At 41.5% G+C, this 19059-nt stretch overlaps 1 protein-coding gene across 1 annotated transcript in view; it reads left to right on the top strand.

Moving 5' to 3' along the window:
* Window positions 1-19059, top strand: part of nudcd1 (NudC domain containing 1) — a 51984-nt gene that overhangs the window by 21343 nt on the left and 11582 nt on the right. Inside the window, exons 6-8 of the mRNA XM_082521506.1 lie at window positions 244-451; window positions 11456-11600; window positions 13706-13831. Coding sequence (XP_082377632.1) covers window positions 244-451; window positions 11456-11600; window positions 13706-13831 — 479 coding nt within the window. The remainder of the gene's footprint in view (window positions 1-243; window positions 452-11455; window positions 11601-13705; window positions 13832-19059) is intronic.

Genomic DNA, 19059 nt, shown 5'->3' with positions numbered 1-19059 from the left:
ATTAAAATTCAGCATACGAATTGCCTTAATAGCTTCGCTGTGAGCTCATTCGTGGTCATCCCCACTTGCGCTATGATGATCCATTTATTTTAATGGTCTCCTATCTGCAGTTGACTGAATATTCAAAAGTAATTTCCTTCAATGTCTGCACTCTATCAGATCTTTTATGTATGACTCAGAGACAGCTGGCTCAGGACGATCATTAACTTCAGCACCACACATTTCTTTCCCCTTTGAATTCAGATCCCATTTACTTTTGGCAGCAGACGACCGAGGACGTCACACTGTGTGTGCGCATGCCCGAGGGTATCACCAAAGAGGGGGTGCAGTTCAGGCTGACGGCAGACAACATGACCATTGGAGTTCAGGGTTTCCCTCCACTGCTGGAAGGCCAGCTGTTTGCATCTGTAGACCCCGAGGCCAGCGCCTGGATCATCAAAAATGACAAAAGGTTTGCAGTCTGAAATGTGGAGTGTTGATGAAGTTGGATTATTTTTTTTCTTCATTATATTTTGGAGTTGAAATCGTAGGATAAAAACAGTACCGTAACACGGCGCTATTTCCATCGTTGTTCCTCTGCTCGCCATTTCCCCGCCTCTCTACAACATATTAGTTAACTTCTGTTCACTTCACCATCATTCAATTAAAAACTGCCACAGACTCATGAAGGTGTCACTTGGCAATGAAAAATGTTAGAATACGTACATGCTCTAATAAAAATAAAATGATAAGTAATACAATATATAGTGGCATCAATACTTTTTCCCACCTCTGCAGTAGATTACAGAAATATCTCACATACTATATATAAACCTGCACACAATAAATCTCTGCACAGTCGTCATCTTCATGAATGAAATATTGAATGTGTACAAGATTAATGCAGCACTCTGGGGATTTGAGAAGCCTGAAACATGTTATGAGTTTGGATGTTGAGTCAGAAACTAACCATCCAGGGATCGGTGAATTAAGAATTAATGAATTAAGCTTTTAAAAATTGATTGATTTAATTTTTTTTGCTTTAGAAAGAAAGAATTAAATTCCTTAAATTGTTCCTGCCACTTATTTAATATTAAACGTGTTAATGGTGTTTTAAATCAAATGTGTTTATGTGCCAATACAAACATCAGAGAGAGAGAGGCAGCATTTCATTGGTGAATTTTGTCTTGAGAGTCAATATATTTATAAACATTATTAACAGGATTGATTCATTATAGGTTTTTATAGTTAGCGCCTCAGCACGTGTATATGCTTTTAAAGCACACTAATACCATATGCTTACCAACTACTTTATTAGGTATACCTGTTCAACTGCTCATTAATGCAAATGTCTTATCAGCCAATCAAATGACAGCACTCATTACATTTAGGCTTGCAGAAATCGTCAAGACGATTTACTGAAGTTGAAACTGAGCATCAGGGTGGGGAAGAAAGGTGAGTTAAGTGACTTTGAGCAGGGCATGGTGCCAGAGGGGCTTGCCTGCATATTTCACACACTGCTGAGATGGGTTTTTGCTGCACGACCATTTCCAGGGTTTACAGAGAATAGTGTGCAAAATAAAAAATAGCCAGTGAGCAGCAGTGCTCTGGGAGAAAATGCCTTATTTATGCCAGAGGTCAGAGGGAAATGGCTAATCTGCCTCAAGTTGACAGGAAAGCAACAGTAACTCATATAACTGCTCGTTACAACCAAAGTGTGCAGAGAACATGGAGGAACTGACAGCGCATTGCGCCTTGAAGCAGATGGGCTACAACAGCAGAAGACCACACCAGGTGCCACAACTGTCTCATAAGAACAAAGAACTGAGGCTACATTTCACATTGACTCACCAAAATTTTATAGAAGACAATTTTTTTAATGCTAGGGTCAGGCCCAGCATGCATATTATATATTGTGATTTTAGCTATTGGTGGAGAATATGCTTAATCTACTGAGCAGCATGGTGTAGCACAGCGGTCCCCAACCTTTTTTGCGCCATGGACCAGTTTAATGTGAGACAATATTTTCACAGATTGGCCTTTAAGGTGTCGCGGATAATTACAACAAAATAAAATGATACGACCAAGACAAAAACTGTGGTGTTTTGTAAATATAATAATGAACATGAATTCACTGGGTAATTGTGTAAATTTATTAGCAGCGTCCATTGAGAGTAACATCCTCCTCTCTGCCCCTTAATATTCTCTGGTCGCTATGGTAACGCGTAAATATTTCTTTCAAAATAAGACACACAACTACAACACGGGAAAAGATCCAACGATAAAAACCCTGAAAACCATAAATTTCACACCCAAGCCTCAACTCGGCGCAGCTCTGATGACATCAACATGTTTACGGAAGCGGTTGTGAGATTTATCGGGAAACTAGCGGACGACACAGCAGAAAGAACTATCATCCGAACGTTTCCCAACCAGAAGCCGTGGGTGGATAAAAACATCCGCGACGCTCTGAGATCACGCACCGCTGCCTACAATGAAGGGCTTGTCTCCGGTAATATGGACCTATACAAGGCTGCGTCCTACAACGTGCGCAGCGCGGTCCGAAAGGCAAAGCGGAGCTACGGGGAAAAACTAGAGTCACAGCTACGACAGTGCGACTCTAGGAGCCTGTGGAAAGGACTGCGGACTATAACGGACTATAAACGACCAGCTTCTTCAATGATGAATGCAGATGCTTCACTGGCAGATGAGCTGAACACGTTTTATGCTCGCTTCGACGCCGCAGCAATTAAAACAACAAACGGCTGTGCGCGCTCGGAGTGCACCAGTGAAGAAAATGCATTCGTCATCACAGAGCATGCCGTGAGGAACACCTTCAGGAGGGTGAACACCAGGAAGGCAGCAGGACCAGATGCAATCCCTGGCCGGGTCCTTAGAGCCTGCGCTGATCAACTAGCACCGGTGTTCACGGAGATCTTCAACCTCTCCCTGGCCCAAGCTGTGGTTCCCACGTGCTTCAAACGGTCCATTATTGTCCCTGTTCCAAAGAAACAACAGCCCGCTTGCCACAATGACTACCGTCCAGTAGCACTGACTTCAATTGTGATGAAGTGTTTTGAAAGACTGATGAGAGATCACATCACTTCTTCACTTCCTCCCACCATCGACTCACTTCAGTTTGCTTACCGGACTAATCGTTCCACAGACGATGCCATATCTCACCTGCTCCACACATCCCTGAGTCACCTGGACACTGGCAGAGGGAATTATGTTAGGATGCTGTTCGTGGACTACAGTTCAGCATTCAACACAATAATTCCCTCTAAGCTTTTCACCAAGTTGACGGATCTAGGACTCAGCTCATCACTGTGTCAGTGGATCCTCAACTTCCTCACAGACAGACCCCAATCAGTGAGGGTAGGAAAACAAGTCTCCCCCTCCATCTCACTCAGCACTGGAGTGCCTCAGGGCTGTGTTTTAAGCCCCCTGCTGTACTCACTGTACACTTATGACTGTGTAGCCACATCCGACACCACCTCCATTGTCAAGTTTGCTGACGACACTGCTGTTGTGGGCCTGATCTCCGACAACATCGAGACGGCCTACCTGGAGGAGATTAGGAACCTGGAGACCTGGTGCCAGGAGAATAACCTCCTCCTAAACATCAGCAAGACTAAGGAGCTGATCGTGGACTTCACTACAAAGCAGGCGAGGAATTACAAACCCCTCATCATCAGTGGCACGCCAGTGGAGAGAGTGGACAGTTTCCGATACCTGGGTGTCCACATCACTCAGGATCTGTCATGGTCCTGTCACATCAACACCCTGGTTAAGAAAGCCCGTCAGCGTCTCTTCTTCCTCAGAAGACTTAGAGACTTCCATCTGCCACTGAAGGTGCTCAAGAACTTCTACTCCTGCACCATCGAGAGCGTCCTGACGTCAAACATCTGCACCTGGTTTGGGAACAGCACCAAGCAGGACAGACGAGATCTGCAAAGGGTGGTGCGCTCGGCAGAACGCATCATTCAATCAGAGCTCCCTGACCTGCTGTCCATCTACACCAAGCGGTGCAAGTCCAAAGCTAGGAAGATTATGATGGACCTCTCCCATCCCAACAATGGACTCTTCTCACTGTTGAGGTCTGGGAAGCGCTTCCGCTCCCTTAAGGCCAAAACAGAGAGAATGAAGAGGAGCTTCTTCCCCCAGGCTATTCGGGGCCTGAACCAGGTGTAGGACTGGACTCTCCCAACACATCACTATAAGACTGGACTCTCACACACGTCACCACACGCACCACCACACATTTCCTATAATCCTATAATTCCTATAATTTATAATCCTTATCTTTATAATCTCTTCTGCTATTTGCACATTCTTTACTGTAAATTCCTAAGTTAATTTGTAAATTTTTGTAGTAAATTGTAAATATTGTAAAACTTTTCTTCTGTCATTTAATGGTCGGGCATTGTACAGCTACAAGCATTTCACCCCCATGTCATACTGTGTATGGTTGTGTGTGTGTGACAAATAAAATGTGAATTTGAATTTGAATTTGAACTCTCGCGGTCTGGTACCAAAGCGGTCTGTGGCCTGGGAGTTGGGGACCGCTGGTGTAGTACACAATAAAGAAATTCAGGACTGGAAAAGTTATTTGTCACGATGATGTCTGGAAACATAATATATTTTGTTTATTATGGTTATAAGTCTCAATTCAGTGTATGATGTTTCATTTTTGCGCTATTTTATATATATTTTAAAGAAGAATAAGATGTTAAATGTTATGAAACCAACTGAAACTTTCAGTGTTACATAAGTTCAGTCTGCTTTGAAGGCTACAAGTGAACAGATGAAACCAAAGAGAAAAACTCCCTTTGTCATAAACTGCTCTGCAGTATCATAGTGTGACACCAGCATAGATGAGTGAAATGTACAGTAATGCAATTTTCTTCTTTCTCACACTTCTGGGGTTGCCATTGGCCCAAAAGCACCACTTTGAGATCCTGGGGTATAACATATATAACAAATGTAACATAAACATGATCTAATCCATGTATTGCATAGAAAATTGTCTTTCAGTTGCTTTTTGGGCTTTATTTTCAGTTTTCTTTATACAACACTGAATCACATTATGTGGGATTTTTTTGACAGTGTTTAGCAGACTCACTGAGTGTTATTATATCTTCGGTGACCCCGCTAGCTGTGCTTTCAGGGTCAGTAGCTCCTGCTTATGTGTTTCAAGGCAAATTGAATTAAATTGAATTGAAATTGCTTCTAGGTAATGAGCCTGGCTTTGAGTTATTCAAGAATATTTATTTATTAATAAATTGGGGCCGCTGGGAAAGAGGCACCTTGAATTGGACAAACTTCTGCATGCAGACCTGTAAGCAGAGCTTTCACAAAAGTGTCGGATAAGGAAAGCAGGACTAAACTCAGGCAGGAAGTAGTGAAACGCTGACACTCACTTAAAATATTCTTGGTCAGTGAAGACCTGGGGCCAAGCCTTCCAATCTCTCTTGCGGCAAAATATTCTTCCACCCGCGTGTTACTGTTTGAGTTATGACTGACAGTAAAAAAAGAAAAGAAAAGAAAAGTGACTCCTATCAGTGCAGGAGTACACGATGTCCACATGTTGTCTAGTTTCCCAATTGTCATCCTCAACAAGCGAGCTGGATCACATTTGTTATCTTGAAGCCACAAAAGGCTTTACGGAGCTTTTCTCAGAAATCAGACTTCCCATCCATCCATCCATCTTCATCCGCTTTATCCGAGGCCGGATCGCGGGGGCAGCAGCTTAAGCAAAGAGGCCCAGACCTCCCTCTCCCCAGCCACCTCCTCCAGCTTATCCGGTGGAACACCAAGGCGTTCCCAGGCCAGCCGAGAGATATAATCTCTCCAGCATGTCCTGGGTCTGCCCCGGGGCCTCCTCCCGGTGGGACATGCCCGGAACACCTCACCCAGGAGGCGCCCAGGGGGCATCCTTGTCAGATGCCCGAACCACCTCAGCTGGCTCCTTTCGATGTGGAGGAGCAGCGGCTCTACTCTGAGCCCCTCCCGGATGGCCGAACTTCTCACCCTATCTCAAAGGGAGAGGCCAGCCACCCTTCGGAGGAAGCTCATTTCCACCGCTTGTATCTGCGATCTCGTTCTTTCAGTCACTACCCACAGCTCGTGGCCATAGGTGAGGGTAGGGGCGTAGATCGACCGGTAAATTGAGAGCTTCGCTTTTACACTCAGCTCCCTCTTCACCACGACGGACTGGTGCAGCGTCTGCATTACTGCAGCTGCAGCCCCAATCCGTCTGTCGATCTCCGGCTCCCTTCTCCCATCACTCGCGAACAAGACCCCGAGATACTTGAACTCCTCCACTTGGGGCAGGAACTCATCCTTGACCCGGAGTGGGCACTCCACCCTTTTCCGGCTGAGAACCATGGTCTCAGATTTGGAGGTGCTGATCCTCATTCCCGTTCCCGTTTAAATTAAACTAATTTAAACTTGACTAAGGGTATTGTAACATCTTCCGTCCATCATTTGACAAACACAAACTTCATCCACTATGATTCAGTTAGTGCTGAATACTTTTCATATAAATTGGCTCTGCTGATCCAGTACTCAATATGAGTTGAGTCACATCCTCTGGTATAAAACCTTTTATTTTTATTACCATCTTTGCTTCCTGTTCCTTCAATACAAGTCCTCCAGTGCTCCATTCAGTGTGAAACCACGTTAAACCAAGGGGCAGGGATAGCTCAGTAGGTAAAGTGGTCGCCCCATGATCGGAAGGTCGGCGGTTCGAATCCACTTAACGGCTACCCTGAGGTACCCCTGAGCAAGGTACCGTCCCTACACACTGCTCCCCGGGCGCCTGCTTAGTGGGCTGCCCACTGCTTCACTGAGTGAATGGGTCAAATGCAGAGAAAAACAAGTAATTTCCCCATGGGGATCAATAAAGTATCCATTATTATTATTATTATTATTATTATTATTATTATTATTATTATTATTATTATTACACAGTCTATTTCTGATAATCCTTGATAACTTTAAAGGCTCTTGTATCTGAGAGGCAGGGAGTATGAATGCATTTGTCTGTCTGTCTTTGTTGTGTCCAGAGAAAAAAAACAAAACTAAATCATGGAGGTGAATGTGAGAAGCTATCATTTTATTTTGTATTCTCTAAGCCTGATTATCTCTCAGAGATACATTTTACCATCAGTGTCACTTTCTTTTATTCTGTGTGTGTGAGGTTGGGATGAAGTTCATATCCGGAAGTTCTTCTGAGCTCGGAATATCTTACAGAAATCGCACCTCTGTCGGCAGTGCTGACTGTTGTCCGTAACAGTTTATGGTAGACAGCAAAATACACAGTTTATTTGTTTCCTGTTTTAAAAAAATGTGAAATTGTATTTTTGTTTCTTTGCAGACTGAATTTTAATTATTGTATTTAATGCAAATACCTGAAAACACTCCCCCAATTGTTCTTCCATTGTTTCGATTGAACATTTTCTCAGTACTAGTGTGTTATACGCTTCATAGACAGACAGCTGAGCACCATTTTTCTTCCATGTGCCCTGAAGTGAATTAAGAAGCTGCCTTTTTTGTCTCTTTTATATCTTCTCATTTTTGCCCAAATATAGACTGATTTCATAACATTCAGCAATACAATAGAGTAAGAATGAGACCGGAGTCTGAAGGCCAGAGAGAAGCTGCAGTGTGCGCACACAGATGAACGCTGTAGAAAGTTCACTATTTTTATCAGTAAAATCAGAATAGAGGGAGTGATGTCATTCAGAAAACCGAGGCAGATCTCTTCATGAGGTACATTGTGCTATATTATGCTTGGATTCAGTGAGTGAGCAATGATAAAGTGGACCATGGTTAGCAATATCTTACTGAAACCTAGGTCTCTTATATACAGAAAGCATTTAGTTTGCAGGCTTTTCATGTATTGTTGGTAGAAGGCAAATTGTTGTTGGTCCACACTTTTGAGTTATGCGGACATTCATGGGTTTTCTTGTTTTGATTATCTTTGCATTATAGTTCTGTATTGTTGAGATTCTGGTCTTTTGTTTTCTTTATGTTCTGGTTGTCTGTGCGTTAAATTACTGGGACGTTGTTTATACCCTTTTTGCATCCCCATTCTCTTCCCTCTGCATCCATGTTTTGCCTTCTGTCTCTGGTTTCTGCCTTGCCTGCCTCACAGCAGAACCTATCAGATTAAAATTAACCTTCACTTGGCTGAGGTGACAGCAGTGGTGACATCAGCTGTGAGCAGAAGGTCTTCTTGCTTTTCAACTAAACAGCTTCAAACTTGTCTTTAGAGATGCTTGTATCCATGTGCAGCCCCCTGCTGGCTGTACCCAGGCAGTGCAAGTCTTTGGGCCGTGCATTGGGATAATTTTGTTAACACAAAGTTTCATGTTGCCTTTGCTGTCCTTGAGCGTGGGGCCATTTGCCAAAAGTAATGTCATAGCTGCTTTGGTGTAGTGTCAGATTGTATGACACCTCCTGACTTTCTATAACGTGGTGCGCACAGCAAGACCATTGTGGAGGCAGTATGCCAGCACAGGGATGCACATAGGTGGTCCACAGGTGCGCATTCGCTGTCAAAATAAAAGACGGGCACCAGATAAGAAGTTGCAAGTTTGCGTACATAAGATTTTCTGGAGGGGGATAGACATTTGTTTAGAACTCTTAAAGATGTCGAAGAAGCTACTTTAAGCAATTACTTTGGCCTGCCTGGCCTGCATTTGTATAGCGCTTTTCTAGTCCATAGGACCCCAAAGCGCTTTACACTACATTCAGTCATCCACCCATTCACACACACATTCACACACTGGCGATAGCAAGCTACATTGTAGCCACAGCTGCCCTGGGGCGCACTTTGGTGTTCCTCCACCTCCAAAGAAATGTCAGAAGGAGTCTGAACCGCAAAAAGAAGTGCCTATTCTCGGAAAAGTGGTTGCAGGAGGTGAGCTGGCTTCAAACAGATGATGACCGCACAGAGATGTGGTGCAGAATATGCCACAAAATCCCACTCTAGCGGACAAAAACAGTGCCTTTTATATGTACGCAAACGCACGTTGCAACTTCTTATCTGCTGCACGCCTCGAATGCGCACCTGCGGACCACTTATGTGCACCCCGGTGCCAGCAGTTCGGCCTCTCTATGAGAGGCCGAACATCCCCAAATGACGCAGTGAGAGATAACTGCAACAAGAGGAAAACATTTTACTGAAAACCATTAGACTGCAGAAGGAGAATAAATGGTTATAGGCCCAGTCTGGGAAACCGTAATCACAGCTTCCCCACCCGCCACCCCTCTGTAGTCAAATGACTGAAAGTTTATTTAGATAAAACTCTTATTTTGTAAACTCTGCTGTCAGTCGGCCTTTTATATTGCTGCTCACAAAGTGGGCTGTAACAACTGACTGTAACAGATTCAATTTATTTGAATCAGTCAGCTAAACTTATGTGAATGTCATAATATCGCATGCTTACAGCCTAATTGCCAGCTTCTGTTACTTCACTGTCTCTGATATATTTAATTAACATTGCATAATGTTGCTGCTGACTGAAAACGATTTGGTTGACATGCTCATTGAACTGATGATCATCACTGTGTTTTGACACTGTTAAGCTGCATGTTGTGAAATGTGAAACTTTACAATCACTCTGTGCACCATTTATACCAGTGACCGGCGGTAATTTCATTACAAGGAAACACGATTACACACCAACGTAGTTCATTATGCTGCATTTGCTTAAAAGAAAAAAGCACGTAGTACTTTGCAGTGACTGTGGAGCCTCGGTGCTGTGAAAAAGCATTTGCCCCCTTCATTATTATTATTATTATTATTATTATTATTATTATTATTATTTCATATTTTTCATACTTTAGAAAAATGTAAATATTAGGCAGAGATAAATGGTAAATGGACTGATTCCTATATAGCACTTTTCTACTCTCCCGGAGTACTCAAAGCGCCCTATACAACATACCACATTCACCCAATCATCGATTAGGGTTTAGGATTAGGGTTAGTATCTTGCCCAAGGATACTTGACATGCAGACTGGAGGAGCCAGGGATAGAACCACAAACCTCCGACCAGTAGATGATCTACTCTACCTCCTGAGCTACAGCCACCCCAGATAACACAAGTAAATATAAAATGCAGTTTTGAAAAGAGCCATCCGTCTATTATCGCCCGCAGGGTATCACAGGGCTAACACATAGAGACCGACAACCATTCACACCTATGGGCAATTTAGAATGATCAGTTAACCTCAACCCACGCATGTGCATGTCACTGGACTGTGGGAGGAAGCCGGAGTACCCAGAGAGAACCAACGCAAATATGGGGAGAACATGCAAACTCCATACAGAAAGGCTCCGGCCAGGTGGTGAAGTCGAACTCAGGACCTTCTTGCTGTTAGGCAACAGTGCTAATCACCGCTCCACGATGCTGCCCGATTTTTAAATAATAATTTCCTTTATTAAGGTGTTTATTATAGATTTTAAGTGTAAATGGACAAAATTGAAACCGAAATGTTTATTTTATTCTTAGTAATAAATAAGTATGCAGAAACAATTTGTGCTGCATTTGATTTTAATACATTAGCTGCTAGAGTTACAAGCTTTTTGTTTGAATTTGATAGTAAACATTAAAGCTTTGTCAAACATATTGGAGAAGTGGCCCAGCTATTGTTTATTATTGATCCTGATCAATCTGCCACTCATTTTCTCTTTCTTTATTATCTAGTCTTGTCAAAAGTTTGAAATAAATCTCTAAAATATTCAGCTTGAAATCGTGTAAGAAAAGTAGCAAATGAGAGCAGCCGGACAACTCACCCAAAGCTGGAAATTCCCACCACATGAATTAAATTGCATTAATTGAGTTCCTGGATTAATTATTTCAAAAAACTCAAAATACACCTCAAACTAAGGCTTTATGATGTTGCAGTTATTTTGATTTATTGTAAATTTAGTCTTAATTTCAGTCATTCCATTGAAAGGACAGAGACGATCTTTTTACGAGAAGTAATACTGCAGCTTCTTAATGATATTAGGATAGGAGTTGGTAACATTCCAGTTTTTCTCCTTGATGTATTCTGCAGCACAGCCTCAGACACTTCTTGCTTCAGAGAAAGACGATTCATGTCAAAACTGTTTCTGCCCGTCTCAATCTTTCCAAGCCTTTCTATGACCTTTGTCATCATCACTGGAAATTAGCCTATTAAGCTGCTACTGATTGGATGTTTACTCATTGATTGCATCATTTTCATCCAAAGTACTATAAATACTCTGCAGGCTCTCAGATAGTTTCTTAAATTGTGGAAGAAGAACTTGCAGCTTAAACCATCTTGTGTAATTTAGAAAATCGCTTAGTGAGCTTTCTGAAGCTGCCTGTTTGCACATTATGTGCTTAAATGTAATGCTATTTCATCGACAGCCCTTTTGCTAATGAGTAATACATGTATGATTTGTAATTTTGTATTCTCCGACTCTGTCCCCAGCCTGGAGGTGACCCTGCAGAAGCGTGGTGAGGGGCCCATGTGGCCGGAGCTGGTGATGGGCGACAAGAGAGGGGAGTATGTGATGAGTGATGAGCAGGCCGCCCTCATTCATGAAAGACTGACTCACCTTACCTCTGAAGACTTGGTGAGGCTCACTCTTCACATTACACTGATTAAATCCAGTGCTAAATATAATGAGAAACATCTTTTATCTGTACAACCAATATTCTAAATGACTAGCCCCATCCTGTCCAGTTTCTGTATATTTTTATTATGTATATTTTTTAATGACAGCAAATTAAAATTAAAGACGGGAGTGGTGGTATGAAACACATACATATGAAAATGAATGAATGAACTGAAGAAGCTTCTCTGATGAGAGGTGAAACATCCTCAAAAAATGTAAAGAAGTCCAGTCATTTTTCTTTCCAAGCTCCTTAGAATACAAAGTATGAAAGAAACTTTGTATTTTTATATACTTTTAATTCAAAGTTGACATTGCAGGATTGCATTGAAGTAAAACAAAATCCCTCCATCCCACGAGCAAGAAGAATTAGACTTAAAATATCTGTGACATAGAGCTTATTGGATATGATGTTATTAAAGAGCCATAGATTTATTAAGCTGCTGGAAATATTCTTTAGAGATCTTGGTTCATGTTGACATGGGTATACCACAGGCCAACAGGCACCATGATGAAGATTCAGCCAAATACCTTTCACAAGTTAAAACAGGCGCTGAAAAGCCAGTTGGCAGGAATAAGATCCAAACTATCAGTACATGCACACTATTGGTCATCAGAAACCCAGCTGGAGTAATACTGATGTTAAGACAGGAAAATTCCTCACAATGCCTGGACGTCTCCAGTGTTGAGTGAGTGAGTGTTAGAGATGATTTACCATCCACAGGTGGAGGAGGTGGGTGACATGAAATGGTAAATGGCCTGTATTTATATAGCGCTTTACTAGTCCCTAAGGACCCCAAAGCGCTTTACATATCCAGTCATCCACCCATTCACACACACACACACACACATTCACACACTGGTGATGGCAAGCTACATTGTAGCCACAGCCACCCTGGGGCGCACTGACAGAGGCGAGGCTGCCAGACACTGGCGCCACCGGGCCCTCTGACCACCACCAGTAGGCAACGGGTGAAGTGTCTTGCCCAAGGACACAACGACCGAGACTGTCCAAGCTGGGGCTCGAACCGGCAACCTTCCGATTACAAGGCGAACTCCCAACTCTTGAGCCCCGATCGAACATTCTACCAGTGGCTAGAAAAGGCCAGGTTAAAAGACAGCAAAGAGGCTCCAATCATGGCAGCACATTTACCAGATCCATAGAGGCAGAAGTTTACCACAGCTAGCATGATCCAAGATGGAGGCTGTGCAAAATGTAGTTATTAATTACATTATTATATTTTAGGCATTAAAAATATAATTTCAACTGAAGAGTTTGCATGTACTATACTGGCAGATTACAGAAATACAAAAATGGTTTTACTGCTATACTATATGATTGAAATATAAAGATATTATAGGTTTTTTTAAACCATCGTAATGGTAAAAGTGGAGTTTCATGACAACTTAAACTTATTCAAGGATAACTGGGAAGTTATCAATGAGATGTTTTTTTTAATGTTCCTGATAAGTAAGTTATTCCTCATGTTACAACAATACTCTTGTAAACATCAATTTCCTTTAAAGCTGTCTTTTTCTCTGATTTGTCACACTGCCACATATTATATACTTGTGTTTTATATATATAGTGCATACGTATTAAAATAGATGGGTAGAGAGGGTTTCTTGGTATAGAAGGTGTGGGAAAATCTTTAAGCAGTTTATATTCACCCGACCCTCTGTGTGGTTAAATCACTCAGCAGTATGTGTTTGAAATATTGGCTTTGCTTTCTTTGGAGGTTTTCTCATGACCTCTCTTACATTTCTTCTTTCTTTTAACATCCCCTCCTCCCCTAAGGTCTCCCATCTCTGCTCCCTTCCTCTTCAGCTGCTCTGAGCCCTCTTCCTCTGGACGACTTGTACACATCGTAGCTCTCTAGTTTTCAAGAGTCGCTCACAGTTGCCTGTTCATCAGCATTTTTAGGCAGCTCCTCTCTAATCCTCGCCCTTCGTTAGTATCGTCTGGGTCCACTTGAGACTCTTGGTGCTAGCTCTGCCTTTTACATGTTAATAAATGCAAAGCAAGTGTAACCATGGCCTCTGTCTTGCTTTCTTTTTTTGTCCAGAATGGAAACCCTGACAGGGACAAGCCCCCTTGTAACTCTCAGGAGCTGGAGGACTGCGATGGGTTTCCTGAAGACAGCTTTAGCCTCACACACTTTGATGAGCAGTCACTCAAGCCCACTCAGGTGGTGAGTATCCTTTCTCTTCTTCACCGGTAAACACTTTGAGTCTCCAGCTCTTCAATTCTGAGCCCTCAGATTTAACATTTCCAGACAGCTGTCACCTCTGTCCATCCGTTATTTCCTTCAAGCACACTGTTAGCTACCTGATGCTTTGTGTGAGCATGTTTGTATTCAGCGTCTGCCCCGGTGAATGAGCTGTTGTTGGCATTGCCCTTTAACAAGGCACTTGATCAGAGAGCACCACAAAGGCCCACTGAAGAAGAACAGGCACACCTACTTCATCACTCATCCTCGTGATATGAATAGTAAGAAGGTGAAACGTTGTACCTGATGGCTATTCTTATAAACCTGTGTGTGCACAATATATTCATCAAGGAGCAACATGGCTCCACGTTGGGTGGTCAAGTGGTTAGAGGCACTGTGCATCGCTGACAAATGGATCTGATCTCATGTGCTGCATCAAAGTGCAGATTTGCTTTCTGATGTCTGAGATCTTTGCTTTCATTTTCCTGTCATTTTTTTCTGGTTGTTTCAGGGGATTTTATATTGTTGTTCAGATCACAGCTGAGTCATATATTGACTTTTTCCTTTTGTATGGACAACGATGTGGACTTGTCACCAGAGAGATTGATGGTATCTGTCCACTGAATATAAAACACTTTGGATCACTAGGGCGCCTTTTGTCAAAACCCAGACAGTCTTTAGGGAGAATCAATTTTAGCATTAGCATTTTGATAATGGTGTATGCCAGAAAAGTCTTTCTTTTCTTGCTGTCTCATGTTTTTTAACCTTGAGTGAGGCAGCTGCTATGTGTCTTCATATCAGTTCTATTTGGAAAGTTAGAAAGTGTGATTGTGTATATAATAGTTAAACAAAAGAGATGAAATTCTTTTCATTTATCTATAGAAAGCTTGAAGTATGGAGTGCTTTGAGTGCTCAGGCAGAGTAGAAGGTAAGAAAGATCCAGTCCATTTAAAATTTGAAGTGTAAAACAAACCAGAAACCAAATGTTGATCTTAAAATTAAAAGTTGAGCCTCGCTGACCGCAGTCATCATATTTTGAAATGCACAGTTTTTACTTTGAAAGTGAACGGTCACCCTTCACAGTTTGCATCGCATTTTTGAAGTTCACCAGCACTCTGAGAGTAGATGGAGACTAGATGTTTCTAGATGAGTCGATGTCTTTCATGCAAACTATTGTCATCCGTGGGAATCTGCTAGCAACCAAAACAATTGTAAGGAGGTTTTCGGTGCAGGACTACATCCTTTTTAGGACTAATTTCGCCTCGGGACTACCAGCAACCAGTTGCAAATCAGTCACATGGGTCACCGAGTTTTGTGGCTACTTTTTATCCTTTTTAAACATTTGTAACATTTGTTACATTTTAAACAAATGTAACAAATAAGTGACTTTTTATTTCCTCTCACACCAAACAAGCAAAAATACAAAGTGTTAAATAATGTTTTTACTGCACTCTTCCAACAGAAGGTTTGTAAAGCTGCACACTGAAATATCATCCCTATATTATTTGCATTTTTTTTGCTTCTTGAATGCATTCAGTTTGCATGACGAGAAATTAGCAACTTTGTCTTTGTTGTCCATTATTCGCCCCAAGGTGAAAAACGGACGTCACAGTTTGCAGTTTCTTTAGAACAACATCTATTTTAGTTGATTCACAGTTGATAAGGAAAGAAAGGATTTAATGGGTTTTGCATTTGTATTTTAAGGACATGTCAAGTATGCTTTCACATTTATAAAAAAAAACCCAACAACATCCTATTGCACACTCCACTCGATGACGTGTTTGTAAAAGCAGCAGTTTCAACCTCACTTCTGAAGGAGCATAACTGGATGTTTGTCTTCCACCAGCCCGGATACTGTATATAGCCAATTGCAAAAGCTCTATTCATGTGTGAATATTAGACCACAGTACATCCGTCACTGATGTTCCCTTTTCACTTTTCTGTGTTTCGTTTGGGCAAAATAATTCCTGTGTTCATAATGAAAAATTCCCCGTCACAAAAACTCTGTAAAATTGAAGCCTTTCATTATTTAATGAAAGCCTAATAACAACTAGTGAGTGTCCAGTACAGTGTTTCTGCTCAGACTGTGATGAAGGGCTAAATAGGAATAAAAGCCCTTTAATGTTTCTCCCTTCATTTACTCTGCAAATAGTACAACCAGGCAACCTGCAGCTCTTAAATAAGTTTGATTGTAGTTGTTTCTGTTCCATCAGTCTTTTGAAGGAAGGCTAAATCTGTGTGTTTGTGTGTGTGTGTGTGTGTGTACATGGATGCGTGAGCGTGTCTGTGTACAGGATTTCATCCAGGAAGCCTTACTTTTCCATTCTTTGGCTCCGTACCTCATTTTATCCACCTTAATCCTTCAGCCGCCTGCCTGCCCACTAGGATACCTGACCTTTTTCAGAAAGCCTTTTAGCTTAAAATTTGGGCTCCTCCTATTAATTTGCCACCTTTGACTGTGTGTTTGTCTGCGGTTCTGATCCCACCTGAAAAAGATGAAGAATGGTTTTTGTGTGCTTTCCTCAGATGGAGGCTGAGTCACATCTACTTTGGACACCTGTAATGGATTTTGCAGCCGTGCTTATCTCAGCATCATGTAAGCTGTGCAGCAGGATCAGAAAGTATTTTATGATATCATTTGTTACCATAAAATGATAATTGGATTGAAACGTTTTCAGACATTTAAGTTATAAGATATATTTGAATGTTCTGAGAATGGGTGTTTTGCTCTTTCTTGTGAAAAAGTTTTCTGTTTGTTGATGGCAGTCTGTCAGCGCTTCGTCTGTTCAGAGCTCTTCTACGCTCTTTGTTGCTGTTAAATTTGCCAGCAATTTCCTGCTTGGATGAGGTAGAGTTATTACGAACAGTCCGACCTTTGAATGTCATACTGTTATGACTTTATGTCTGGAAGGGAACTCAGTTTAACCCTGTTGGGGTTAGTATAAGATTGCTAAAATGTTCAGAAACGAGCAAATTTCTGCAAATTTCTATATGTTAACATCCTGGCCATGACTGCCTGTGAACCCTTCCTAATGCAGTCAACATCACAGTCACTAAGTGCAAATATGGGCTTTTAAGGAGCGACAGAAGCCAGTTCTCATTAGAAAGCGAGTGCACTGCATTTATGATGAGACAAAACAATGATGACATTGTGAAACAGACTACCGCACTGTTATTTATTATATTTTATCTTGGTTCCTCAGCTATTACATCAAAGGCAACTTAAATTTAATAATTTTAAGCAAATTCTGCCAGAACCGTTATGACTTATAATTTACAAACAATAAATAAATAATTAAAGGAGAGATCTGTCTTATCTAAGACACAATGGGAAATTCACATTGTTCTGACCTTCTAATCCTTTCATTTAGACTGGTACTGGTCGTGCAGTTTAATTTATAATTTGTTAGACTTGTAAAAATTCTTTCTTCCAAACACTATCACATTTTTTATTTGTTACAAATTCAGCAAATATCTTCAGCTGATTCCAAGTATTGAACTTGTATATAGTAGGTGTTCACTGGAATAGTTTACAAAGACACCTTCACAACATCTAATCAAGTTAGGAACACTCTCAGAAAGACAGGTGTGTCATTCTCAAGGTTTACAATCAAGATTGGACGACTGTGTACCTTGTATTTTCGTGTATTTCATTACAGCAACGAGGAAATCACTGTGAAACAGCTACAAAACTTAACTTTTTTTTATTTCAATTGGCCCGAGAGGCAGTGTAGAGGTGCTTAATTTCAGTGTGAAGATACAAATGTGGTGTGAAGCTGGCATCTGTTCAGGTGTTGCATTGTCGACCAGGACAGGTGTGATTCTACAAACTAGTCATCTGACAATTGCAGAGCACAAAGAGCTTCCCTGAACTGCAGTTTGTTTTTGGGGGGGTTTGATCAATGGGTATTACAACACAAACACGCACAATCACTGGGAGAGACATCCCAGCCTCCTCAGGTGGAGGTAGAGTCACACATTTATGATATGCAATTTCCTAAAAAAAGGCTTTGATTTTACACTCTGGTTATAACTGAAGGTCATATTTGACTGCCCTTTGGTGCAGCTGGCTCCCTTGCTGTCAAACAAAACACTTGGATGGTTTTTAAAAGATAAAATTGAGCGTCTCGGGCTGATTAGAGTGTAAGTAAACAACGCTTTGTCCTCTCTCTGTAAAGGCGAGTGAGCAGCAGCCTTCTAAGAGCGTGACGGCAGCAGTGATGAGAGGGAGTTGGCATTTCAGCTGTTATAACAGACATCTGGCCCCTGCATACAGATGCATTTTTTCCCCTTTTCTGCAATACCAAGTTCCCACTTCCTGTCATCATCTATAAACCATTTGATTAAAAATAAAACAGCTTTTACTGACAGGTTTTTTTGCTTTTTTTGAAAATGTTAGCAGGTATGAGTAATTATTAAGTACTTTTCTATACAGGCTTCAGTGGCAGTACCTTGCATTGTGCATATATTATGCAACCGCTATATAATATACCTAAAAATGTCTTAACTCACAGACTGGCTTATTTACGCAGCTTTTTAACCATGTCATGGTCTTTCTCTTGAAGTTAAAAGCAGTGATTGAGCACTGAGATACAGATCAAAGGTCTCTGAACTGGATGTTTTCAACCTTAAGAATAACCAAAACTTGGGAGAGCAATTAAATTAAAGCTAAAATTACATATTTTGATTGCTTATGTTTAGGGTTGATGTCATCACGGTGACAATTGAGACCTCAAAGGGTTAAGGAAGCAGCAGTATGTGTGAGGAAAAAGGCTTGGATTGGTTTCTGGATGAAATCTCTGACAGAACCAACCACAGGGTGGGTGGCTGTCGACTATTTGGAGTGAAAAGAGAGCAGAATGAATAGATGAGTATTGTGCAATGACAAACCCACACTGGGCAGGTTGTAGGCGCGAGTGACTGCAGAACAAAAACATGTTGCTCTGCATCCAAAAGATACAGTACCTGCACTACCTCTATGTACAGTTATGGTTCAGGTAAAAAAGAACAAAGAGGAAAAAGTATGAGGTGCTGTAAAGAGAAGACCAAATGTTAATGCCAAATAGTGCTTCCACCAACATGTTCTAATCCTGGTACATAATATAATGTGATGTTTTCAGATGCCACCTGCATCTCCCCAGTATGCATAAGGTTTCCTTTGGGATCAGTGCCTTTGATGCACTGGCATCAGCGGTATTTGCTTATAAGAG

Source organism: Aulonocara stuartgranti (genome assembly GCF_965226115.1).
Source record: "Aulonocara stuartgranti genome assembly, chromosome: 22".
Taxonomy (NCBI): Eukaryota; Metazoa; Chordata; class Actinopteri; order Cichliformes; family Cichlidae; genus Aulonocara; species Aulonocara stuartgranti.
This window is presented reverse-complemented; position numbering and strand designations above follow the sequence as displayed.